Genomic DNA, 27,662 nt, shown 5'->3' with positions numbered 1-27,662 from the left:
GAAATTGAGTCGTTATTAATAATAGTGGACGGTTGGTGACATATGTGTGTGTAAAACCATTTAAATTATATTATATTTAAAATTTATAACAATAATAACATGTCATAAAATCAATTAAAAAGAAAAAAGGAAAACCACTCACCTTTGATTCTCATCTTTTCTTGGCCGAACTTAGGAGGAAAAAAGAGAACTGAGCTTCAATCGTTTATCCCTTCCATGGTAAGCATTTTTAGTTAGTTTTTTGTAAATTTTATATTTTTGAGATCGTGATACTTCGATTTAGTTAATTCGTTTGTTATTTTTTGAAATTGTTTAAGTTTAAAAATGTTGTCATTGATGAATGATTGATGAAATTTGTATTCTTTGGTTAGATTTGATGTTAGAAATGAGAAAATGACTAATTTGTAAAGTGAAAATTATTAGTTTTGAACATAGGGACTAAAGTGTAATGTCGAAACCATTTTTTTTTGAAAAAGAAAAAAAGAACGAGGATCGACTTGTAAAAATGAAAAGGGGGGTCGCCACCGATCTTTTATTAAGGTGTGATCGGTTCACCATTAAAAATAAATTTTAGGTCTGCGAGATTTGAGAAAAAGGTCCGGGAGTCGATTACGCACGAGGAAGGGTTAGCACCCTCGTGACGCTCAAAATTAGTACCGAATCGATTGTTTAATGTCTTAATGTTGAAATTTTGAAAAGATTTTAAAATACGATCCTTTGAAAAGAAAATTTGAGTAAAATGAATTGGACAATGAGACTCACTTATTTCAAAGAAATAAATCGTCACACTCAGTAAGTTAGAGTGCAACATTTTGAATCCTCAAAATTAAATTTATCTCCTTTTTTTAAGAAAATCATATGTTTTAAGAAGGTTATTTGATTATCTAAGTCAATCGAGAAATTGGAATTCAGTAAGTTAGGGTTCAATTTCTCGATATTCCTAAACATCAAACATTGCCTTTATTGAGATAACAAAACGTTGTATCCAATAAGTTAGGATTCGGCATTTTGAAATCTTAAGAACTTTATTTTAACAATTGTATAGTTTTAATAAAACCAACACTTGATTATCTAAATTCATCGAAAAGAATTGAAGCCCAGTAAGTTAGGGCACGATTCTCTCGAGAATTATAAATGTTAGGCCCTTTTGAAAATTATAAAAATAATTTTGGTGCTTTACGAAACCGGCTATATTTAAAAAAATGCGATAGGATGTTAATGTGCGACACAAAACAATAATTGATAGGCTAAAGCATACTAATAATCATCAATAACCAATATATACGAATATATAATATAATACCCATGCGGGCAATAATATCAAACTCACATTATGCAAACACAAATATCAACATGCAACAACTAAATGAATTAATAGTCAATTTTAAAAGGAGTGCCAAGCGAAATAACATAAATAAAATATAACAAGCTTTCGACTAAAAAAATGAATATTGGAAGATATCAAAAAGGTTAGAAAAATGAATACTATAATAATATAAGAATGAATTTTAAAATACGTATTGCATGAAAAGAAACTCAAAATAATATACATATGCTAATTTTAACAAATGATACATACAAAATAAAAAAATAACTTTATAATAGTATATGTATGATAATATACATAAAAAAATTGAAATAAGTAAAGTATATAAGGGAGTATTTTACAAGAAATAAATTATACATAAGATTTAAAACATATATACAAATATATTTCAAAATAATTTACTAAAGTTACATACATATATAATAATGTAATATGAAAGTATCAACGCATAAATTTTTATATTTGGATTAAATACTAATGTACTAAAAATTTTATTTAAAACGTTTAATGAATAAGAAAACTAATGTATGATGATTTTACATAATATTAATAACAATTTTAAAAAATAATATATTGTATCTTAAAAGTTGTATTAATAATAAGTTTAAAAATGATATCAAACTTAAATATTAAAATAATATCAAAATAAGATCTAAATATATTTAAAAATTAAGTACAACAAGGAAAAAAATTAAAAATACAACCAAAATTAAAAGAAGAAAACAAAATCAAACTAAATTAACAATCGATTAAACACTCAGGGACCAAAACAGCAAATGACCACATAAATCCAGAAGTTCAAATCTCATCAGCGAAAACGACGCCGTCTCACCATGGATCTAGATGAAATTTAAATCAAATTTGAAGTAATAATTAAAAAAATGAAGAAAAACTGGATTGGAATGAAAACCGAATGTGAAGGGGCTTGTTGCGCAATAATCCCATCAGACCCAAAACGCGCGGATCCTTCCCTTAGGTCGGGTCACCGTGCGGGTCGAGGGTACTCAGACGACGCCGTTTTGAAGCAATCATATTAGCTACAAACGGTGACGTTTCAAAACCCACCAATAAAACAAAAATAAACCTAAGAAAAACCTAACACTTTCGTCAGAAATAAAATAAAAAAACTAAAGCCCCTTCCCAGCCGCTCTACTCATCGATCCTTCAAACGGATCTCTGAACCCCTGCTCAGGCTCCGATGGCGACAGAGAGAGCGAGGATTCGACGGCAAGGTACTTTCTTTCCACTTTTTTATGCTACCATTTACCTCTTTAATAAACGCCTGATGGAATCTCAAATAAAAAAGAACTGCGAAAGAAAAAAAAAGAGAAGGAAGAAGGACCCATAAATCACCTTTTGGTGTTTTTGATATATTTTTTTTGTATTCAGATTGCGTGTGTATCGAAAAAGGGTACATCGATGGGGTTTTTATAACCCAAAAATAAAAAGAAAAGAATACAAATTTATTTTTCCTTCTGTTTCTCCTATTTTCTTTTTCTCTTTTTTCTACCGATTTCTGCCCCTTTTTTCGTTTGTTGTCTATTTTTTTGCTGCTCGTTTGTTCGTCTCTTGCAGGTATGGAGAGCAGGGCTGGGGACGTGGCGTGTATGGAGGCAAAGCAAGCAGCGGTGGAGCACGTACAAAGGCGCGCACGTGGGCAGAGGCTCGGCACGTGGGGACGAAGGCCTTGGTGGTTGCAACATTGGAAGCCAAATGCTGCTAGGGTTTTAGTCTCGGTTAGGCTAGGTGTTGGGCCATTGGGCCATTAGGTTTAGGTTAGTGGGCTAGGTGTACTGGGCCTCTGTTTAGTGGGTTTCGGGCATGTAATTTCGGGTTTTCAAATTGGGTCAATGTAATAGACATTTGGACTTTGGTTTTTTCTATTGGTTATATTTATTTTTAGTGGGTCCGGGTCAAAAATTGGGCATTACAGTAAATATTTAAAAATTGGTATGAAATTTCTATAATTATAGATAATATAGGGATGTAGAAGTATGGAATTGAGATTGGTTTTGAAATTGAAGCTCAAATTCGAAAGTTATAGCAATTTTGGTTTTAAGAGCTAAATTGAATAAAATGCAGAACTTTAGAAGACATCCAAAAGATGAAATTGAATTAATACATGCTTAACATAAGTTGTTATAATGTATTTGTAATTAATAAATTGAAATGAATTATTATTTAGATCGGGAATTGAACCAATTGGAGGATAATCGCGGAAAAGGAAAAATTGCAGATTAGTCATCGACGTCTTGCTGGTTGTTGTTTTGTCTGGTAAGTTCATATGGAACTTACTATGTAAATTTTATGATATGTTTGATTATATTTAATGCTTATTAGTTAGATTAGTTCTAACTTTGATGATATTGGCTTATAAGGGACTAAATCATAAATTATGAATTGTATGGCAAGTACGAAGGTATATGGATGTTGGCTTAAATTTATTATATGTTTAATATTAGTAGATGATATGCTAGAATTATATAAGTTTGGAATGGAAGTGTGGCAAAAATTATTTGTGCCTTATTGAGTTAAGTAAGTTGGAATGATTATACAAATGAGAATGTTGTAAGTCAGAAATGGTATGTATGTAGGGCTAATATATATGTTTATTTTGGGATGATAGTTTTGGTTTGAACCTTGATTAATGTTTACTTTTGAAATGGTAAACGATATATGAAGATGTGTATGTGATGGTAGCTTGTTAAATGGCATATGTATCATTTGAATGACAAAATTTGGTAGATTTATAATCGTTTGAACTTGGTTATATGTGGCATGTACTTAGGAGATGTCATATTATCTTGTTATGCTTAGTTCGGTTGGGAACTTAGTTGATATTGAGCCTATAATGTAATTGGAAAATGTTTAATATGCACAAGTTTATTATCATGTTTTGGTATATATATGTCGATTTCTAAGTTACATGACTGAGCATGAATGAATTAAAGGATTGGATGGTTAATTAATTAAAATGGTATGTTAAAGTTGTTGTGAATTGGTGCCTTTGAGGTATATTGGTTAGTTTATTATTAGGTTATCCAAACAGGAAATTTTGTGTATGCTTTTAAGATGATTTTATACAGGTTTTAGGTGTCTAAGACACTAATTAGAAAGAGTCTGAGTTTAGGGTATGAAAAGTACTAAAAACATGTGATTTTCTACCATCTGGGAAAAGGTATTGATATCTTGGTTTAAGGTATCGATACTTTACCAAATGAAAAGTGTTTTAAAAACGACAGAATGTCAATTTGGTATTGGTTCCTGGCCTTGGTATCAATACGTACACTTGAATTTTAAAAAGTTTTCAGTTTGGTCCTCTTGCAAGCTCGGGATAACTCAAGAGCTCTCGTAAGCTCGTTTAAGGCCCATTTTTAATTTAATATTAATTTATGCATGAATTTATACATTGCATCAATGATGGAATATTTTTTTTATATTTGTATGTACTTTGTGGCTATTACACGAACTGGGTCTATATGCAAATTGAGTCAATGTGTGGACCATGTAAATGTGCAAGTTGTGTCAAGGCACGAACTGCCACTGTAACATACGTGTGAACTGATTTTGTAAGTAGTCATGCACTAAGTGATTTTGTCATGTATATGTCACGGGTGTAACACCTCTAACCCTTATCCATTACCGAAACAGGGTTACGAAGCATTACCAAACTTTACAAATTAAATACGGACATTTCCAAACATTTGTTACACAGATTAAAAATCAATCATATAACACTCATATTGTCACTTAGATGGACCTTCGAGGCCCAATATTCACCTTAGAAGTGAATCAGGACTAAACCGGGTACTCAAGGAATTTTTCCCAAAATTTCAAAAATTTTCTTAGAAGCAGGGGACACATGCTCGTGTGGACAAAAATAGGTCATTTTAAGGCCACTTTTCTCACCCATTTTGATATTAACCTGCACTCAACATTCACATACACCAATATATCCCAACCAAGCAATCAATACAAGCTAAAACATGTTCTCAACATGACATAAAATCACAAATATTTCATTTACTTATGCTTACCTATTTAATTCATTTCATTGATTTATCAAATTCTACTACAAATTACATACATACAAATATTTAATATTCACAACCACAATTCAAACTATTTCATTGCCAAACTAACCCCATACATGCCATATAAACCAAAATTTACATTGCAAAAACTACCAGAATAAGCTGGATAGTGTAGCTTGATGTGTTGATCCGATCTTCCGACTACACATTAATCTACAAGAACATTAAACAACACGAGTAAGCTTAATGAAGCTTAGTGAGTTCAATAGGTTAAACATTGATCTTACCAAACTTAATACAATATAATAAATTAAATTGTAAATAAATCATACATTTTTCCCTGTCAAATACAATATAATCAATAAACACACCTCCTTCAGATCAATATCAATAATAATTTATAAATCTTTCAATTCAATCACATAAGTTTCTTACCATTTCTTACTGAATCGAAGAACGGCTTACGGATATGAGTACATCGTTCTTTTTGTGCCATAGTCCAACTATGGTCTTACACATACATTGCCATGGCCCTGCCATGGTCTTACATTTGTAGTGCCATAACCCAGTTATGGTCTTATCATCAGAATGCCATAGCCCAGCTATGGTCTTACACATCTATCTATACTGCCATGGTCCAACCATGGTCTTACGTTCAAGGTGCCATAACCCAGTTATGGTATTTTCATTAAAATGTCATAGCCTAGGTATGGTCTTACATTTAAACATTGCCATGGTCCAACCATGGTCTTATCCATCAATTCATTTTTTTCCACGAAACGATCGTACTCAATCCTGCGTTCTGCCCGTTTTAAACATTCAATTCAATTTTCATAATTTTACAATAATCTTAATTTGAACAAAAAATATGAATAAATATATTATACCATTCCTTAATTAACAAATAGTCATGAAAGTATAACCATATGAACTTACGTGGGTTGGATTGTAAAATTGGTAATAGTTCAGAGACTACTCGACTAATTTTCATTTTCTCGTTGATCTACGAGCTCTTGATCTAGACTGTAAAATTTTTCATTCATTACCATATATTTAAATTTCAGTCCACTTCACAATTTATACCCCTCAAAATTTGAAATTACACAATTATCCCAACTTTTACAATTTTTATAATTTAGTCCCTGAGTAATTAACTCATCAAATGAGATAATTTTTCTCAATTAACAGATTATCTAAATATTATAAGCTACTACACATCCCTTAATAAATAGAATTTAATACCAAACCCTTAGATTTAATATTTTTCACAATTTGGTCCTAAAATCAATTTCTATTGAAATTGCTTGATAAAATCTTCATATAACAAAATTAAAGCTTCAAATCAATGTTAATTCATCAAAAACATCAATCACTCATCAATGGTAACTTTCAAAATTACCCATAGAATCAAAAACTAATGAATTAGATAGTTGGACATAATTGTAAAAGTCTAAAAAACATAAAAATTTCAAGAGAAAAGCAAGAATTACACCTACATGAAGTAAAAATATAAAAACCAGCTTAAGAAGCTCCCTAACGGCTATTTTTGGCTGAGAATTGAAGAAGAATTGCCTAGAAAGCTTTAGATTTCTTTTTATTTAAGCTTAATTTCACCAAATTTACAATTTTTCCCTTAAATCAACGAATTCCAAGATTTTTTTTCTGCTTATGCCGCCTCAGTCATTCCTTGAGTGCCTAAATTCCCTTTTAGTCCTCCCTTATTTACCATTTATGCTATTTAATCACTTTAGCAAGTTTTGCACCTTTTTTAATATAGTCCCTTTTAATTAATTAACTATCAAAACGATAAAATTTTCTAACGAAACTTTAATACTACCTTAATGACACTTTGTAAATATTTATAAAAATATTTACAGCTCAGTTTATAAAATCGAGGTTTCGATACTTCGTTTTCAAAGCTAATTAATCTAACAAATATTTTTAAAGCACAATTCACTAATTCACAAGCCTTCCTAAATTCATAATAGACTCATAAACACTATATAATAAAATTTACGAGCTCACTTGTCAGGTTTAGTGGTCTCGAACCACTGGTTTTGACACTACTGAAAATTGAGCTGTTACAACTCTCCTCCCTTTTAGAAAATTTCGTCCTCGAAATTTGTTACCTGAAAATAATTTCGGATATTATAATCTCATCGATTCTTTTGTTTCCCAAGTAGCCTCCTCCGAACCATGACGGTGCCATAATACTTTAACTAATGGTATTCTTTTATTCCGTAGTTCCTTAACCTCTCTAGCCAAAATTCTTATTGGTTCTTCTGAGTACGTCATATCCGGTTGTAGCTTAATTTCACTATGAGGAATCACATGTGAAATATCTGATCTATACCGTCTCAACATCGATACGTGAAACACGTTATGAATTTTCTTAAGTTTTAGAGGCAAAGCTAATCTATAAGCTACAGGGCCAATTCTTTCAATAACTTCATACGGTCCAATAAATCTTGGACTCAATTTCCCTTCCTACCGAATCGTAGTACTTTTTTTTCAAGTTTGCATATGATTTCTAACTGTCAGAAGTAGCCTTCAAACTGTCCCAGATGATTCAAACTTTATCTTCAGTTTCTCAAATTAAGTCGACTTTCACTAGCTTGGATTCACTCAATTCATACCAATACAACGAAGTCTTACATTTTCTTCCATAAAGAGCTTCAAATGGTTCCATTTTTATGCTGGATTGATAACTGTTGTTATATGCAAATTCAGCTAACAGTAAATATCTTTCCTAGCTACCTCCAAAATCAAGTATGCAACACCTCAACATATCTTCCAAAATCTAAATCACTTGTTCTGACTGCCCGTCAGTCTGAAGATGAAACACAGTGCTGAAATTTAGCTTTGTACCTAAAGCTTCTTACAATTTACTCCAAAATCTCGATGTAAACCTCGGATCTCGATCTGAAATAATGGATGTGGGAACCCCATGTAACTTCATAATCTCTTATATATACAATTCTGCTAACTTCTCAAGCGAAAAGTCTATTCTGACTGAGATAAAATGTGCCGATTTAGTCAATCTATCAACAATCACCTAGATTGAATCTTTCTTTCTCGGAGTCACAAGTAATCTAGATACAAAACCCATCGTGACATGTTCCCATTTCCACTTAGGTATCATGACAGGTTGTAACAAACCCGTTGGTACCTGATATTTTACTTTGACTTATTGACAAATCAAACACTTTGCCACAAACTCACAAATCTCTGGTTTCATACCCGACCACCAATACATTCTTTTCAAATCACAGTACATTTCTGTACTACCCGGATGAATGGAATACATGTTACTGTGAGCTTTAAAAAGAATGTCATTTTTCAAATCTGAATTATTCGGAACACAAATTCTATTGTGATAACGTAACATACCATTATCATCAATGGTATACTCTGAACTCAACTTGTCCCGAACCATTTGTTGTTTCAACACCAATTTTGGATCATTATCTTGCAACTCTTGAATTCGTTGAAGGAACATAGGTTTTGTTCTTAATTCTGCTAATACAGAACCGTCTTCATTAAGAGACAAATGAGCATTCATCGCTCAAAGTGCAAACAATGATGACTTTCGACTAAGTTCATCTGCAACCACATTAGCCTTCCCCAAGTGGTAGTCAATAGCCATGTCATAATCTTTTATTATCTCTAACCACCGTCTCCATATCAAATTCAGCTCTTTCAGACCACTAAATGTAACGCCCCAAACCAAGCCTAGACGTTATGGCCGTATCTGGCAATGTCACACGATATTGTTTTTGAAACCTCCTCGTTACGTTGAAAACATTCCATGCTATTATCTTTAGTAAACCTTTGTTAGAACTTAGGAAGTTGCCTTTATTCATTTAAAACATTTGTTTTGAAACATCCCTTGTTGCGGAAGCTTTAATAAAATAGTCTAAGTGATCATGCGTTTAGAAACTACTTTAACTTTTTGAAAACCGAATTTCCTACGACCAACAGGTATAAATCCATAAAATAAAATAAATAAATAAAAACCCAAAATTTAAAACCAAAGTCCAAGAGGGTCCTTAAATTACAACCCAAATAATCAATAATAATTAAATCATAAAACATAAATTGAAAACCATGAAGTCCAAAAATTACTGTGGTCACCGCTGAGTCTTCCATCACACCGATCCGTCTAAGTCTGGGGATTACCTGTGCACATTAAACAAAAAAGTGTGAGTTTACGTAAACTCAGTGCGTAATCTCGAAGAAACAAACAAACAATCAGTTTTCACAGTGCCCTTTTTAGCCTTAGTCCATCACAGTATCAGTAACAGTTATGCAGTAGCAAAATCCTACCCATCCAGCCTCTACACACCATCTCTGTCCAACCCAACACTACATGTGGGGATATAATCAACCCACCCATCCTTATACTCCAAGCAGTACCGAATGCGGCACAAAATAGTAGTTTGCAGCTGAGCTACCAGTAAATTAGGCTTAAAGTCTTTCAGTACAGTTCCTCCGAATAACAATCCCCAACCCAATGCAATGCAACATACAATGGATGATATGCTATTATGTAATTTCAGTACATATATTCGGTTCATATATTAACATGCTTAGTACAGATATCATTTAGTCAATTTCACACATTCATGGGTCTAAGTAGCACTTACCGACCTTACAGTAGGTTCACAATCGACTTGGGCGACCCGTGCAACCTTCGAAACATTCTAGTGAAAATGGGCCCACACGCCCGTGTGTGCCCGTGTGGCCCATTCGGCCCAAATTGGCCTTGGCCGTGTGATCCATTTTTAATATACCCTATGCTAGCTAAATATTCATATATGTTTTCACTACTTACTTATATGTTCATTCAAAGCTGTCTACTTGAGTCATTGTCACTAAATTATTTATATCTTGAGCTAAAGAATTCCAAATTAAGATCCGCTTGATGTTTTTGAAACTACACTCAAATACCTTTCTGCCATAAAATTTTTAGATTTTATAGTTTATCAAATAAGTACAGTAAAATCTTCAAATCTATCCCAATTCTACTAAAAATTATTTATCTCTTAGTACGAAAGTCGGATGATGTTTTTGTTTATTTTTCTTAAAAATAGACTCGATAAGGATTTAAACATATAAATTTAAGCCCCTAATTATTTTTTTTACAATTTTTGATGATTTTTCCAAAATCAAAACAGGGGAACCCGAACTCATTCTGACCTTGTCTCACAAATTTCAATATATCTCATAACTTACAATTTCATTGCTTATATTGTGTCTTCCATGAAAAAATAGACTCAATAAAATTTAATTTTATATTTTATTCAACCTCTAACTCAATTTCAACACTTTTTGATGATTTTTCAAAGTTAGACTACTTCTACTGTCCAAAACTATTTTAGTGTAGAATGTTGATTTCCAAGTTTATTACACCCTTATTTCCTTTCTCTACAATTTTTCACATCATTTTCTATTTTTTCTCTTATTTCTCGACAGCAAGCAATTTTGGCTTTTCACTGAATCTCATTTTCTACATTTCGGGTACACACCTACTATAGTTTCTGATGCGTAAGCATCCGTAAGCATCCAGAACCTAAAAGTCGACCAACAAATCTCTAGATTAATCACTTAATTCATTTTCAATCAACCAATTTTGGAAGGAACTCGACTAAAAACCTAACAAAACTCTTACCTCGCTTGAGTAACCATGACTCGCACAATCACAGCGTCGATTCAAAACCACCAGCCCCTTGATTAACTCCTAAACACCAAAAATGAATCCTTCTTTTAGTGATTAACCAAGAACGATTAATAATAGACAAAACCGTTACTGGCCGAACACACGCAACCAAAAACGAACAACCAAATCAATTGGAAAATAAGGAAAGATACGAAAGGGGAAAAATAATGGAAATTTCGGCAGCAACTAGGGGAAAGAATCGACAGAGGAAGGAAAGAAGAAGAAGAAAACGTCAGAAAAAGTTCAGGTAAATTGAGAGAAAACTGAAACTCTACTCTTTTTTTTCTAAAACTAAAAGTTAATCAAATTATTTTCTGATAACCTCTCCCACATTATCTCCTAAAATCACTCCTTATTAACTCACTAAAATGCAACTACTCAGAATTTTTTCCAACACAACTCTTAGTCAAAATTGGAGCAAAAATACTATCTCCACGCCATCACAAGGAATTGAACACAGGACCTCCTTCACACCAACACTCCATTTATCCACCAGACCAGCAGGCCCATTCTATTAATTATTTGTCATCTTTTACTTAAAAGCCTACTGATCAAAGATAGGGCTTATTCATAAAAATACCAAAATTTTCCCAAGTCCTGGCTTGAACTTGGGACCTCTTACACACCCAGAACACTTAACCACTGAAGCAGATACATAGTTGTGTCACACCTTTGCAAGAACAAAAATAAAAATTCTGATGCGTTACAACTCTACCCCTTTAAAAGAAAATTTTGACCTCGAAATTTACCTAATCAGAACAAATAAGGATACTGCTGACGCTTCGTATCCTCAGGCTCCCACGTGGCCTCCTCAGTGCTATGATTATACAATAGAACCTTCATCAAAGGAATAGACTTCCTCCTCAGAACCTTTACGTCATGATCCAGAATCTGGACAGGCTCCTCCTCAAAGGTCAAGTCTGGCCTAACCTCAATCCCCTCAACAGGGATAATATGACTACAATCAGAGTGGTAACGCCTCAACATAGAGATACGGAGAACATCATGGAAACGATCCAACGCCAGAGGTAGCTCCAACTGATAAGCAACTGGTCTCACTCGCTTTAGAATAAGGTAAGGTCCAATAAACCTAGGGCTCAACTTGCCCTTATGACCAAACCTTAGTACTTTCTTACATGGTGAGACCTTGAGAAAAACGAAGTCCCCTATAGAATACTCGACCTTAAGCCTCTTCAAATCCACATAAGGTTTCTGCCTGTCAGAAGCCGCTTTCAAACGATCCCGAACCAATCTAGCCTTATCATCTGTCTCAAAAACCAACTCAGGACCCAGAACACATTGCTCGCCCAACTCAGTCCAACATAAAAGAGTGCGACACTTACGACCGTACAATGCCTCGTAAGGTGCCATCTGGATGCTAGACTGGAAGCTATTATTATACGCAAACTCCGCTAACGGCAAATAATCCTCCCAACTACCTCGAAAATCAATAGCAAAGCTCCTCAACATATCCTCCAATATTTGAATCACCCTCTCTAATTGACCATCGGCCTGAGGATGGAACACAGTACTAAAGTCCAACCTTGAACCCAGAGTCTCATGCACCTTTTTCCAAAACTGAGACGTGAAATTAGGATTCCTATTAGAGATGATCGAAATCGGTACCCCATGCAGTTTCACTATCTCAGAAATATAGAGCTTCGCCAGCTTCTGCAAAGAATAATTTATTCTAACTGAGATGAAGTGTGCAGACTTAGTCAATCGATCCACGATGACCCACACTGAATATTTCTTAGTGGGTGTTAAAGGCAACCCACTAAAAAATCCATCATTACTAGTTCCCACTTCCATAGCTGAATTTTAATCGGCTGCAACAATCCCAAAGACAACTGATGCTCAGCCTTAACCTTCTGGCAAGTCAGGCATCTAGTCACAAAATCCGTAACCTCTCGCTTCATAGCATAGAATAAGGGCTACTATGCGTCGCTCTCAAAATAGACTGCCCCAAGTCTGAATCATTCGACACATATTCGGCCTCAGAAACACAACACACCCTCAAAGATTAACCCAAAGTCCGTAGTGCTACCACTCTCAATCTGTCGGAACCGAAGACCCAAAGACTCATCTTTTAGTTTTCTACCCTTAATCTACTTGATCCAAGTTGGCTTAACTTGAAGCTCAGCCAAAAAACTCCCATAGTCGAACAAGCTAAGTTGAGTGAACATCGCTCTCAGATCAGTCATATCCCTACGGCTAAATGCACCGGCCACCACATTAGCCTTGCTAGGTGGTACTCAATGGTACAGTCGTAATCCTTAAGCAGCTCAACCCATCTTCGCTGCCTTAGATTCAGCTCCTTCTGAGTAATGAGATACTTGAGGCTTTTGTGATCAGTGTAGATGATACACTTCTCACCAAACAGATAATGCCTCCAGATTTTCAATGCAAAGACTACGACAGCCAACTCCAAATCATGCGTCGGATAGTTCACCTCATGTGTCTTAAACTGATGAGACACATATGTAACCACCTTACCATCCTGCATCAGCACACATCCCAAACCGACATGTGATACATCATTATAAACCGTTAACTCCTTTCAAGGTTCAGGCTGTACCAAAATAGGAGCCTCAGTCAGTACAGTCTTAAGCTTCTCACAGCTCTCTTTCTGCGCATTAGTCCAGTCAAATGATACACCTTTAAGTAGCAGCTTAGTCAAGGGTGCTGCGATCAGTGAAAACCCTTCCACAAACCGTCGGTAATAACCTACCAGCCCCAAAAAGCTGCGGATCTTAGACACATTCTTAGGCTTCTTCCAATCCAATACAACCTCAATTTTTTGAGGATCGACTCGAATCCCCTCAGCAGACACCACATGATCCAGAAATGTTACTTCATGTAACCAAAACTCGTACGTGCTGAACTTAGTATAGAGTTGTTTTTCCCTCAAAATCTGAAGAACAATCCTAAGGTGCTTACCATGCTCATCCTCAGTCCTCGAATAAACCAATATGTCATCGATGAACACCACTACAAAGCAATCCAAGTAGGGCTGAAACACTCAGTTCATCAAATTCATAAAAGCTGCCAGTGCATTAGTCAGTCCAAATGGCATCACTAGGAACTCGTAGTGACCATAACGAGCCTTAAATACCGTCTTATGCACATCAGCCTCCTTAACCCTCAACTGATGATACCCAGAATGCAAGTCAATTTTGCAGAACACAAACGCCCATCGAAACTGGTCAAACAAATCATTAATCCTCGGAAGTGGATACATGTTCTTAATAGTAACTTATTTAGTTGTCAGTAGTTGATACACATCCTCATGGATCCATCCTTTTTCTTAACAAACAGTACCGGTGCTCCCCATAGGGACACACTAGGGCGGATGAACCCATGATCCAATAACTCTTGAATTATAGCCTAAAGTTCTGTAAGCTCCTTTGGTGCCAATCGATAGGGAGCGATAGACATCAGAGCTGTACCAGGGACAAGCTCAATCCCAAACTCTACTTCCTAAATCAGAGGTAAACCTGGTAGCTCCTCAGGAAAGACTTCTGGAAAATTCCTCCTACAGGCCTCCACATAACTAGCTCCCGCATACTTCCCCTAGAAGGCGATCTTAAAGAACTCCTAGGTCAGACGTTCGGGCTGAGTGCCCTCCTTAACAGTAAGCCACCACTAATGAGCCTCATCACGCAGCAGCGAGACTGCACCCTTTAATTTCTGCTCGGAGGAGCAATCCAAGTCATCCATGATCGTCTCCGTGGAATCAATCCAATACTCGATCACATTAGAGGCGACCCCAGTGACACACATGAAGAGCTCAGCTCTATTGAACTGGAGTCGTTCATTAAGAGACAAATGAGCATTCATCGCTCGAAGTGCAAAAAATGACGACTTTCAACTAAGTTCAACTAAGTCAATAACCAGGTCATAATCTTTTAGTATCTCTAACCATTGTCTCTATCTCAAATTCAGCTCTTTAATACCACTAAATGTAGCGCCCCAAACCCAGCCTAGACGGTATGGCTGTATCTGGCAATGTCACACGATACTATTTCTGAAACCTTGTTGTTACGTTGAAAACATTCCATGTTATTTTCTTTAGTAAACCTTTGTTAGAACTTAGGAAGTCGTCTTTATTCATTTAAAACATTTGTTTTGAAACAACCCTCTTGCGGAAGCTTTAAAAAAACAGTCTAAGTGATCATGCGTTTAGAAACTAGTTTAACTTTTTGAAAACCAAATTTCTTACAACTAGCAAGTAAAAATTTATAAATTAAAATAAATAAAAACCTAAAATTTAAAGCCAAAGTCCAAGAGGGTCCTTAAATTACAACCCAAATAATCAATAATAATTAAATCATAAAAAGTAACTTGAAAACCATGAAGTCCAAAAATTACTGTGGTCACCATTGAGTCCTCCATCGCACCGATCCGTCTAAGTCTGGGAATTACCTATGCACATAAAACAAAAAGGGTGAGTTTATGTAAACTCAATGTGTAATCTCACAGAAACAAACAAACAATCAGTATTCATAGTGCACAGTTGAATAGTCTTGGGACTAAACCCTTTTCAGTATCAATGACAGTTTGGGACTTAGCCTATCTCCGTACTATGTCAAAAATGCAGTAGGGCCTTAGCCCATCACAGTCTCTGTAGCAATAACAATTACATAGTAGCAAAATCCTACCCATCTAGCTTCTACACACCATCTCCGTCCAACCCTACACTCCATGTGGGGATATAATCAACCCACCCATCCCTACACTCTAAGTAGTACCGAATGCAGCACAAAATAGTAGTTTGCAGCTAAGCTGCCAGTAAGTTAGGCTTAAAGCCTTTCAGTACAGTTCCTCTGAATAACAACCCCCAACCCAATGCAATACAACATACAATGGATGATATGCTATTATGCAATTTCAGTACATATATTCGGTTCAAATATTAACATGCTCAATACAGATATCATTCAGTCAATTTCACACATTTATGGGTCTAAGTAGCGCTTACTAACCTTACAGTAGGTTTACAATCGACTTGGGTGACCCGTGCAACCTTTGAAACATTCTGGTAAAAATGGGCCCACACGCCCGTGTATGCCCGTGTGGCCCACTCGGCCCAAGTTGGCCTTGGCCGTGTGATCCATTTTTAATGTAACTCATGCTAGCTAAATATTCATATATGTTTTTACTATTTTCTTATATGTTCATTCAAAGTTGTCTACTTGAGTCATTGTCACTAAATTATTTATATCTTGAGCTACAAAATTCAAAATTAAGATCCGCTTGAATACCTTTCTACCATAAAATTTTTAGATTTTATAGTTTATCAAATAAGTACAGAAAAATCTTCAAATCTATCCCTATTATTCTATTTGATAGCTTCAACCTTTCCTTCTCAAAATTATTTATCTCTTAGTACAGAATTCGGATGATGTTTCCGTTTGTTTCTCTTGAAAATAGACTTGTTAAGGATTTAAACATATAAATTAAATCCCCTAATTATTTTTTTGCAATTTTTGATGATTTTTCCAAAGTCAGAATAGGGGAACCCAAACCCATTCTGACCTTGTCTCACAAAATTCATTATATCTCATAACTTACAATTTCATTGCTTACACTATTTCTTCCATGAAAAACTAGACTCAATAAAATTTAATTTCATATTTTATTAAACCTCTAACACAATTTCCATAATTTTTGATGATTTTTCAAAGTTAGACTACTTCTGCTGTCCAAAACTATTTTAGTGCAGAATGTTGATTTCCAAGTTTATTACACCCTTATTTCCTTTCACTACAATTTTCACATCATTTTCTCTTATTTCTCTTATTTCTCAATGGCAAGCAATTTTAGCTTTTCGCCAAATACCATTTTCTGTATTTTGGGTACACACCTGGTATCGTTTCTGATGCGTAAGCACTTCTAAGCCTTCAAAACCTAAAAATCGACCAACAAATCTCCAGATTAATCACTTAATTTGTTTTCCATCAAACAATTTTGGAAGGAACTCGACTAAAAAACTAACAAAACCGTTACCTCGCTTGAGTAACCATGACTTTGCACAATCACAGCATCGATTCAAAACCACCAGTCCCTTGATTAACTCCTAAACACTAAAAAGGAATCACCCTTTCAGAGATTAACCAAGAACGATTAACAATAGAAAAAATTGTTACTTACCGAACACACGCAACCAACGATGAACAGCCAAAAAATTGGAAAATAAAGAAAGAAACGGAAGGGGAAAATAATGGAAATTTCGGTAGCAACTAGGGGAAAGAATTGGTAGAGGAGGGAGAAAAAGAAGAAGAAAACGTGAGAATAAAGAAAAAAAACACATAACATTTCTCGCCGTATAAATAGTGTCTCCAGATTTTTAAAGCAAACACAATTGCAGGATAATTCTTCTCATGTGGTTTTAACTGCCGAGAAGCATATGCCACTACTTTTCCCGACTGCATCAGTACACAACCTAATCTATTTAAAGACGCATCACTGTAAACAACATATGGTACACTCGATTCTAGTGAGTCAAGACCGGAGCTTCTATTAGCATTTTCTTCAACTGATCAAAACTTTGTTGACACTCATCAAGCCAAACAAATTCTACATTTTTCTGTAGTAATCGAGTCATTGGTGAAGCAATCATCGAAACCTTCTTGAAAAATCAGCGGTAATATCCTGCTAAACCCAGAAAACTTCACACTTCTGTTGTATTCTTTGGAGTTTTCCAATTCACCACTACAGATACTTTATGCGGGTCCAATTTACTGAACTTTTCATACAACTATTTCTCCCTCAAGGTCTGTAGCACAATTCTCAAGTTTGTGCATGCTCGGTTTTTATCTTGGAATAGATTAGTATATCATCAATAAATACAACCATAAATATTTCCAGATAAAGTTGAAAAATTCGATTCATTAAATCTGGAGACACTATTTATACGGCGAGAAATACTGTAAGAGCATTAGTTAAACCAAATGGCATTACCAAAAAATCATAGTGACCATACCGAGTTCTGAAAGCAGTCTTCGGCACATCACACTCTTTAACCTTCAACTGATAATACCTGAATCTGAGATCTATCTTCAAAAATACTATAGCACCTTTCAGTTGGTCAAACAAATCGTCAATACAAGACAAAGGATATTTATTTTTAATTGTAACCTTATTGAACTGTCTATTGTCTATACACAGTCACAAAGAACCATCTTTCTTTTTCACAAATAAGACAGGTGCACCCCAATGAGGCATACTCGGTCTGATGAACCCTTTGTCCAATAACTCTTGCAACTATGTCTTTAACTTCTTTAACTCAGCTAGTGTTATACGGTATGGTGTTATCGATATCGGAGTTGTTTCTGGAATTTCATCAATTACGAATTCAACTTCACAATCAGGTGATAAACCTGGCGACTCTTCGGGAAACAAATCAGTAAACTCATACACAATCGGTAATTGTTCTAGCTTTGATTTAGAATCTCAGGTATCAAGAATATAGGCTAAAAATGCCTCATTACCTTTCTGCATTAGTTTTTGAGCTGAAAGAGCTGAAATAATTCTAACAATTTCCTTCGGATTCTCAAACTCAACAGTAATCATTTCACCTATCTGACATTTCAGATCAATCTGTTTTTCTCTACAATTTACTACAGCATCATGCTTTGTCAACCAATCCATTCCAAAAAAAAATCAAATTCTCGAAAGAGTACCAACATCAAATCAACAAGAAATTCAAAACTTTGGACTAATGGATTAGTGACTTGAATATCATAATCAGTAAACTCAATAGACCTTTTCTTTTTTGTTACTAATGCAGTGCAAATATAAGAATGCATGGATCCAAGATCAATCAATGCATACACAATAGTACCAAAAAGATACAATGTACCAGCTATTACGTTCGAAGCTGTAGCTTCCTCCCTCGCTCGGATAGCATAAGTACGTGTAGGTGCCCTAGCCTATGACTGGGCAGCAAAATCTCTCATACCCGAACGAGTAGTCCCAGCGACACTGTTTTGGCCCGAACGTTTACTTCTTTGGAAGTGGCTATCTTTTCTCTTTCTGTTCTTCTTCCTCTCTTTGAAACAGAAGTCAATCTCGAATAAAATAATCGGTGGCTCTACATTTATAACAAGCTCCTGCCTTACCTTTGGGCTTAGGAACATTTTGCACACTACCTACACTATTTACATTTGGGCTTAGGAACATTTTCCACACTACCCACACTAGCCGTAGGTCTAATAGTCATCCTGTAATCTTATTGAATCGCCTTATTCTTATTTGATCATTCCGACATTGGAGTGGCTCGACTAAAATCATCTCTAGACTTTTTAGCCAGAATTATTGGAAATGACTTGGAAGAACTTCTCTTGTAAGATTCTTTATTCTTAATGTCTCTCTGCATTTTTCTGTTATATACCTCTTCCAATTTCTGAGCACGACTTGAAAAAATGACAAATTCTCGTATTTTTATGCCCCCAATCATCATTCTAATTTCATCATTCAGTCATTCCTCAAACCGAATACACATTTCTTATTCGGTTGGTACAATTTCAAAAGGCATATCTGCTGAGGTATACAAATTCCCTCTTGAATTCAGCTACTGACCGATTTCCTTGTCGCAAGTCAAGAAATTCCTTCTTCTTTTTATCCAAATATCACTTGCCAACATATTTCTTTCTAAATTCACTCTGGAAGAATTCCCAAGTGATTTTATCTTTCGGCACCAAGACCACTATAGTCATCCACCAATTATAAGCTTCTTCTTTTAGTAGTGACACAGTACATATTAGATAATCTTCAGAAGAACAAGTTAAATCCTCAAAAACTCTTATTGTGTTCTGAAGCCAATACTCCGTTTTGACAGGATCATCATCTGACCTACCTCAGAATTCTTCGACCCCACATTTTCTAAATTTTTTGATCGGAGTACGTTTATTGGATTCGATCATCGGAGGAGGTAGAGATAATACCAGAGGCACTTCAAAAGGTGCAGTAAGGGAAGGAGGTTGTTGAGTCTAATTTCTTTCTTACATAAATTCATTAAACCATTGATTCATAAACCCAAAGAACATATTTTTAAGTTCTTGTTCTTGAACCAGAGAAATTGGAACGTTACTACTTGTCTCATGCTCAGATATATGTACTCTACTATTGACCTTATCATGTTCAGCATGTTCAGATCTATCTGACATCTTCACAATCTATAAGAAAAACAAGAGTTAGATTGGATCATATACATCACACTACCACAGATTTATATGGCATGTATTTCTAGACACTTTATACATTACTATCATTCCGAGAATGAGCTAAACCGAAGCTCTGATACCAATAAATGTAATACCCCTAACCCTTATCCATTACCGAAACAGGATTACAGAGCATTACCGAACTTTACAAATTAAATACGGATATTTCCCAATTACACATATTAAGAATCAATCATATAACACTCACATTATCCCTTATATGGACCTTCGAGGCCCAATATTCACCTTAAAAGTGAATCAGGACTAAACTGGATACTAAGGGAATTTTTTTCAAAATTTTAAAAAATTTCTTAGAACCAGGGGACACTTGCCCATGTCTCTGCCCGTGTGGACGAAAATAGGTTATTTTAAGGATATTCACATACACCAATATACCCCAACCAAGCAATCAATACAAGCTAAAACATGTTCTCAACATGACATAACATCACAAATATTTCATTTATTTATACTTACCTATTTAATTCATTTCATTGATTTATCAAATTCTACTACTAATTACATACATACAAACGTTTAATATTCACAACCACAATTCAAACTATTTCATTGCCAAACCAACCTTATACATGCCATATAAACCAAAATTTGCATTGCAAAAACTACCGAAATAAATTGGATAGTGTAGCTTGATGTGCTGATCCGATCTTCCAACTACATGTTAATCTACAAGAACATTAAACAACATGAGTAAGCTTAATGAAGCTTAGTAAGTTCAACAGGTTAAACATTGATCTTACCAAACTTAATATAATATAATAAATTAAATTGTAAATAAATCATACATTTTTCCCTATCAAATACAATATAATCAATAAACACACTTCCTTCAGATCAATATCAATAATAATTTATAAATCTTTCAATTCAATCACATAAGTCTCTTACAATTTCTTACTGAATCAAAGAACGGCTTACGGATATAAGTACATCGTTCTTTTTGTGCCATAGTCCAACTATGGTCTTACACATGTATTTCCATGGCCCTACCATGGTCTTACATTTGTAGTGCCATAACCTAGTTATGGTCTTATCATCAGAATGCCATAGCCCAGCTATGGTCTTACACATGTATCTACATTGCCATGGTCCAACCATGATCTTACGTTCAAGGTGCCATAACCCAGTTATGGTATTTTCATTAAAATGCCATAGCTCAGCTATGGTCTTACATTTAAACATTGCCATGGTCCAACCATGGTCTTATCCTCAATTCATTCTTTGCCACGGAACGATCGTACTCAATCCTGCGTTCTACTCATTTTAAACATTCAATTCAATTTTCATACTTTTATAATAATCTTAATTTCAATAAAAAAATATGAATAAATATATTATGTCATTCCTATATTGACGAATAATCATTAACCATATGAACTTACGTGGGTTGGATTGTAAAATTGGTAATAGTTTAGAGACTACTCGACTAATTTCCCTTTTTCTCGTTGATCTACGAGCTTTTGATCTAAAATGTAAAATTTTTCATTCATTAGGAGATATTTCAATTTCAGCCCACTTCAAAATTTATACCCTTCAACTTTTGAAATTACACAATTACCCTAACTTTTACAGTTTTTGTAATTTAGTCCATCACCAATTTGGTCCTAAAATCAATTTCTATTGAAATTACTTGATAAAATCTTCATATAACAAAATTAAAAATTCAAATTCATGTTAATTCATCATAAAAATCCATCAGTTTAATTTATCATAAAAATCCATCACTCATAAATGGTAACTTTCAAAATCACCCATAGAATCCAAAACTAATGAATGAGATAGTTGGACCTAATTGTAAAAGTCTCAAAAACATAAAAGTCTCAAAAAACAGATTAAGAAGTTCTCTAATGGCTATTTTTGGCTGAGAATTGAAGAAGAATTGCCTAGAAATCTTTAGATTTCTTTTTATTTAAGCTTAAATTCACCAAATTTATAATTTTTCCCTTAATTTACCTAATTCCAAGATTTTTTTCTGCTTATGTCGCCACAGCGGTGTCTAACTTCCCTTTTAGTCCTCCCTTATTTACCATTTATTCTATTTAATCACTTTAGTAAGTTTTACACATTTTTCAATTTAGTCCCTTTTAATTAATTAATTATTGAAACGATAAAATTTTCTAATGAAACTTTAATACTACTTTAATGACATTCCGTAAATATTTATAAAAATATTTACAGCTCAGTTTATAAAATCAAGGTCTTGATACCTCATTTTCAAAACCAATTAATCTAACAAATATTTTTAAAGCATAATTCACTAATTAATAAGCCTTCCTAAATTCACAATCGACTCATAAACACTATATAATGAAATTTACGAGCTCACTTGTCAAATTTAGTGGTCTCAAACCACTATTTCCGACACCACTAAAAATTGGGCTGTTACAACGAAGCTAAAACTTCAGTATCGCAATCTGTGCAGCCTTAGGCAATTTATTCGATTCAAACATGCCTAAGTCAAAAGATGATTCAAATAGAATTCCTCCAAGGCACTAATGAAAAGTAAAGCGGAAGCAACACAAAAGTTGAAAGAACTCAAAAGAAGAATAAAGTCACAGAAAAGAAAGAACACAAGAGAGAATGTTTGAATGAATGCTCTCAAGAATTCTATTACTCAATGAATGAATTAAAATGAGGGGAGGAGGTCTCTATTTATAGTTAAGCCTCCCCTAAATCAACAGTACATATTAAAGTACATTAATGGTTAGGATTAAAAGTTATCTACAAATCAAACCTCTAAGATTACAAATATTTGAAGATTACATTCTATATTTTCCATGCTTTGTAGATGGGTCTTCAATCTCTCCAAGAAACAGGCCAATCTAGTTGGGCCAAATGACCTCCATTGAACATGATGGATCGCACAATTATGCCATGGTTACGGGATCTCATGCGCAACCCATGGCATTCTCCCCTACCTGTTCTAGTGACGCCCTTATTGTGTTATCCGTATTAAACTGATCTATCTTGTCTTGGAACTGCCACAAGCCCTCAACATGTTCCCAACTTGTTTCACTGTCAGGAAGTCCCTTCCACCAAACTAAGTATTCATGCTACGACCTATAATACTTTCATCTCATCACATGGTCTGCCTCAATGCTTTCAACTTTTTCAGACTTGCCTCGATTTGGATCCTCATGATCTTCATGGAATGGCTTAACCATACTGACATGGAATACTAGATGAACCTTGAGTTTTGATGGTAACTCGAGTATGTAGGCCAGCTTGTCTACTCTCTTCGCAGTTCGGAATGCGCCCTCATACCATCACACAATCCCCTTGTACAAGCTATTGTGGCACAAAATCAAATGTAACTTCACAATGATTGAATCACAAACATGAAATGACACATCCCTACTATTTTGATCAGCCTATTTCATATTGCGTTTATTTGCCTTGTGTAGACAAGCTCTAGCTAAGTAATTTTGCTCTTATCAATCCTTTGTAAAATGATAAGTTACTAGATTTGGTGATATATAACGGGCCAAAAAGTATTGAGTGTGAGTGGCTGCTGCCCCATCACTATCTCGAACAGACTTTGGTTCGTGGCCCCACTTCGATGCAAGTTGTATGAAAATTGGGTCATCTCAAACAACTTTGGCTAGTCCCTCTGTGTGGCACTGGAAACACAAAAATTTACACATTTTCACTTACCCTTTTTAACTTAAAATCATACAGTTTTGATAAAATTCTTGTTTAAAAAATAATTTTTTTTACAAAATAATTAAAGTGCACTTAAAATATGAACATGTTGGATTTTATTTAATTTTATAATTAATTTTGATGAATTTTGGTTATTTTCGACAGATATGCACAAAGGGTGAAAAATGGCTCGATAGACACTACTAGAAGCGCAAAATCGAGAAGCAATTTAAAGTATCGAGTTGAACTAAATTTTAGCCTAAGATAGTCCAAAATTATATGTATTAATTCATAATATAATTAATTTTAATTTATATCCAATTTATATTGGGTTAATAAATTATTATTAACTAATTATGAAAAAGTGGTCTAGTTGAACTGAACCGAGTGAACCGAACCAACCAAGAAATGGACAGCCCAAAAACCGTCCCAAGAGCTGACCCAAATCAACTTATTAGCTGATTATTTAAGCTTGAAAAGAGGCCATTGAAGACTTGTTCAAGTTGCACTCAAACCCCTCCACAATTGGTGGCTTTATATATTTGCCCCAAGCCTAAATTAGCAAAGTTGAAACTATCAACCTTGCCACATGTGTGGCCGGCCAAGGGAGGGCTCTTTGGCTGATAATTTTAGCAGCCCTCCTCAGCTATAAAAACCCCCTTAGTCTGGTCACTTTAAAAACACACCTCAAGCATTCACATCGTTCATCTCTTCTCTCCACTTTCTCTCTTCTTTTCCATTCCAAAATTTCCATGCTCTCTTGCCGATTTCTCCTCTTGGAAAAAGGGCATTCATTAGCTATTTGGAGCAGCAATTAATTGTTCATAGTAGCATTGGTTGACGAGGACAACGAAGAAGGAAGAACGGAGCAACTAATCAAGCCACGGAAAAACATCGGATTTGATTCTTGTTCACTATCTCTTTAATTTTTTTTGTTGTTATGCTAACCATGTCATGAATATTTATGCTGTTGGAATGGTTAATTTAATCAATTTAGCTTGAATTTAATTCGTGTTAGGTTGATTGCATTTTGTTTGTTAAAATTATTAAAATTGTGTTTATGTTGTTATAGGCCTCGGTAAGAAGCTTGATTAAGTAAAATCATGACTAAGTTATTCTTGCATTACAATTGTTAGGTAACTAATGAATTAATTATTGAAACGGTCTGAAATTGTAATTAATGGACACAGTACTTAATCAGTTCATGTTTAATCATCTAAGGTAGCTGAGGGTTAGATTAGCAATGGTATCAGATGATACATTTGCCTTGCTTAACTTGAAAGATTAATATGATTAAGCTATTTCAAGGTTAGGATACTTTGTTACCTTACATAGTCTTTTATGCGCTTATTAAATCGAGTTAATTGTTTGAATTGACATAGGGATATGTACAAGAGATTATTTCGATTTAATAAGTGTGTATGTGCAATAGCATATTTGCCAATTAAGATTTGTTAAATCGGTTGAATTGACATAGGGCTATAGTCAAGAGATAAATGGATTTTGGTAGGTGAGTATGTTCATAAGTTAGCAAATTACCGAGTTGCCGTGAACTTATTCGTAACAATATAAACATGAGTTTAATAATTTTAAGTTAAGAAATGTAATTAATCTAACACTATTGTGTCATCTTGATTAAAATCGTATTTTGAAATCGTGCATTTGAGTTTTATTTATTTAGTTTACTTAGTTTAAAATCTTAGTTTTTAATCACCCTCTTCAAACAAAATATTTTTCTTTACCAAAGTGTTTTAAATAGAATTCATAAATAATTCTTTTCACAGTCCCTATGGGTACAATAACTCGACATTTAATTGTCACTTTATTACTTGTTGCGATTGTGTACACTTGCACATTTCCGTCGTTCCAAGTTTTTGGCGCCATTGCCAGGGACCGTGTTTTAAAAAAGTCATTATTTGTGGAGTTTTTAGTTTTGCATTTTGGTTTATTTTTCTATTCAAATTTTAACTTAGTTAATTTTTCTGTGAGTTTATGAGTATTGACCGAATCATCGATTTACTCCCTGTAGACCCTGAGATTGAACGAACTTTTCGACAGCGAATAAGACAAGCAAGTCAGAGAAGGACTGATGAGATGAACTTCGAAAATTTGAATCAAGGAAACAGAGCAAACCTTACTCAAAATCCTATCTTCATGATTTTATTGCTAATGTTCCAAATGCTTCAAACAGTGGGCTAATTCAGTGGAATGTCTATCGAAAATCCTCACCTATACTTAAGACTGTTTATGGAGGTGAGCAATTCTTTCAAGTTAGCCAGAGTACCTAAACATACATTACGATTGAATATGTTCCCTTATGCACTAAGGGACAGAGCTCGAGCTTGGTTGAACTCATTACCACCAAAATCAATTTCAACATGGCAAGAGTTAGCAGAAAAATTCCTTATGAAGTATTTCCTGCCTAGCAAGAATGCTAAGTTAAGGAATGATATCACTGGTTTCCAAAAAATGGATGATAAGTCGTTGTATGAGGCATGGGAAAGGTACAAATAATTATTACGGAAGTGCCCTTATTACGGAAGTGCCCTCATTACGGAATCCCACATTGCATACAACTTGAGACATTTTATAATGGTCTCAATGCTCACACGAGGATGGTAGTGAATGCTTCTGCTAATGGTGTTCTCCTTTCTAAGTGTTATAATGAGGCTTATGAAATTATTGAGAGAATTGCCAGCAACAATTATCAATGGCCAACCAATCGAGCAACGTCAGGAAGACGAGTCGCTGGAATACATGAAGTAGACGCTCTTACTTCACTCGCATCTCAAGTACTTCACTCGCATCTCAAGTATCATCAATATCCTCAATGTTAAAAAATATTACTACAAATGGGTGTAATCGTTTTACAGCACAACCACTTAATCAATTTGAAAATGTAGCTTGTGTTTATTGTGGGGAAGGATATTTGTTCGAAGAATGTCCATCGAACCCAGAATCTGTGTATTACATGGGCAACCAGAACCAAAATTGTGGAAGGCAAGGGCTGCAATCCAATTTCTATAACCCATCATGGCGAAACAACCCGAATTTTTCCTCAAGTAACCAAGAGGCAGGAACTAGTAACAATTATGTCCAACCTAGATCAACCTAGCCACCTAGTTGTTCCCAACAAGCTCAGAAGCCAACCCAAGCTGAACCATCCAATAGCCTAGAGAATTTATTGAAGGCATACATGGTGAAAAATGATGCCTCTCTAAGGAATTTGGAGAATCAAGTGGGCCAGCTTGCAACTAAACTCAGAAACCGACCACAATGTGCTTTACCTAGTGATATGGAGAATTCGAGGAATCTAGGGAAGGAGTATTGTAAAACGTTAACATTAAGGAGCGGAAAGACTCTAGAGCCCAATTCCGTCGAAGTTGAGAATGAGCCAACTGACGCACAAGGCTCAGAGGAAGTTCAACCGAGTGTTAGAATTCTAGTTTCACCGAAAATTAAATCTGTAAAATCTCACAAGGTAACTTCTGAACCAGCTAATTCTGATCAACTAATAACTCTGTTAGATGCAGAGTTTCCACAGAAAATGAATTAACCAGTTCCAGTAAAAAAATTTCCACCACCTTACCCTCAAAGACTTCAGAAGCAGAAGTAGGAAATTCAATTCGAGAAGTTCCTAGGCGTACTCAAGCAACTTCATATCAACATCCCGTTGGATGAAGCACTTGAAC

The 27,662-nt window shown here is 34.8% G+C and overlaps 1 protein-coding gene across 1 annotated transcript; it reads right to left on the bottom strand.

Moving 5' to 3' along the window:
* Positions 1–10,870: 10,870 nt before the first annotated feature.
* LOC107907819 (uncharacterized) lies at positions 10,871–12,892 on the bottom strand. The gene is made up of 4 exons (XM_041099974.1): positions 12,586–12,892; positions 11,918–12,345; positions 11,033–11,101; positions 10,871–10,933 (listed from the first exon to the last, which is right to left on the bottom strand). Exons 1-4 carry the CDS (start codon positions 12,890–12,892, stop codon positions 10,871–10,873), a joined length of 867 nt encoding a protein of 288 aa, XP_040955908.1.
* Between the last annotated feature and the right edge of the window lie 14,770 nt (positions 12,893–27,662).

Source organism: Gossypium hirsutum, chromosome D08, assembly GCF_007990345.1.
Source record: "Gossypium hirsutum isolate 1008001.06 chromosome D08, Gossypium_hirsutum_v2.1, whole genome shotgun sequence".
NCBI lineage: Eukaryota > Viridiplantae > Streptophyta > Magnoliopsida > Malvales > Malvaceae > Gossypium > Gossypium hirsutum.
This window is presented reverse-complemented; position numbering and strand designations above follow the sequence as displayed.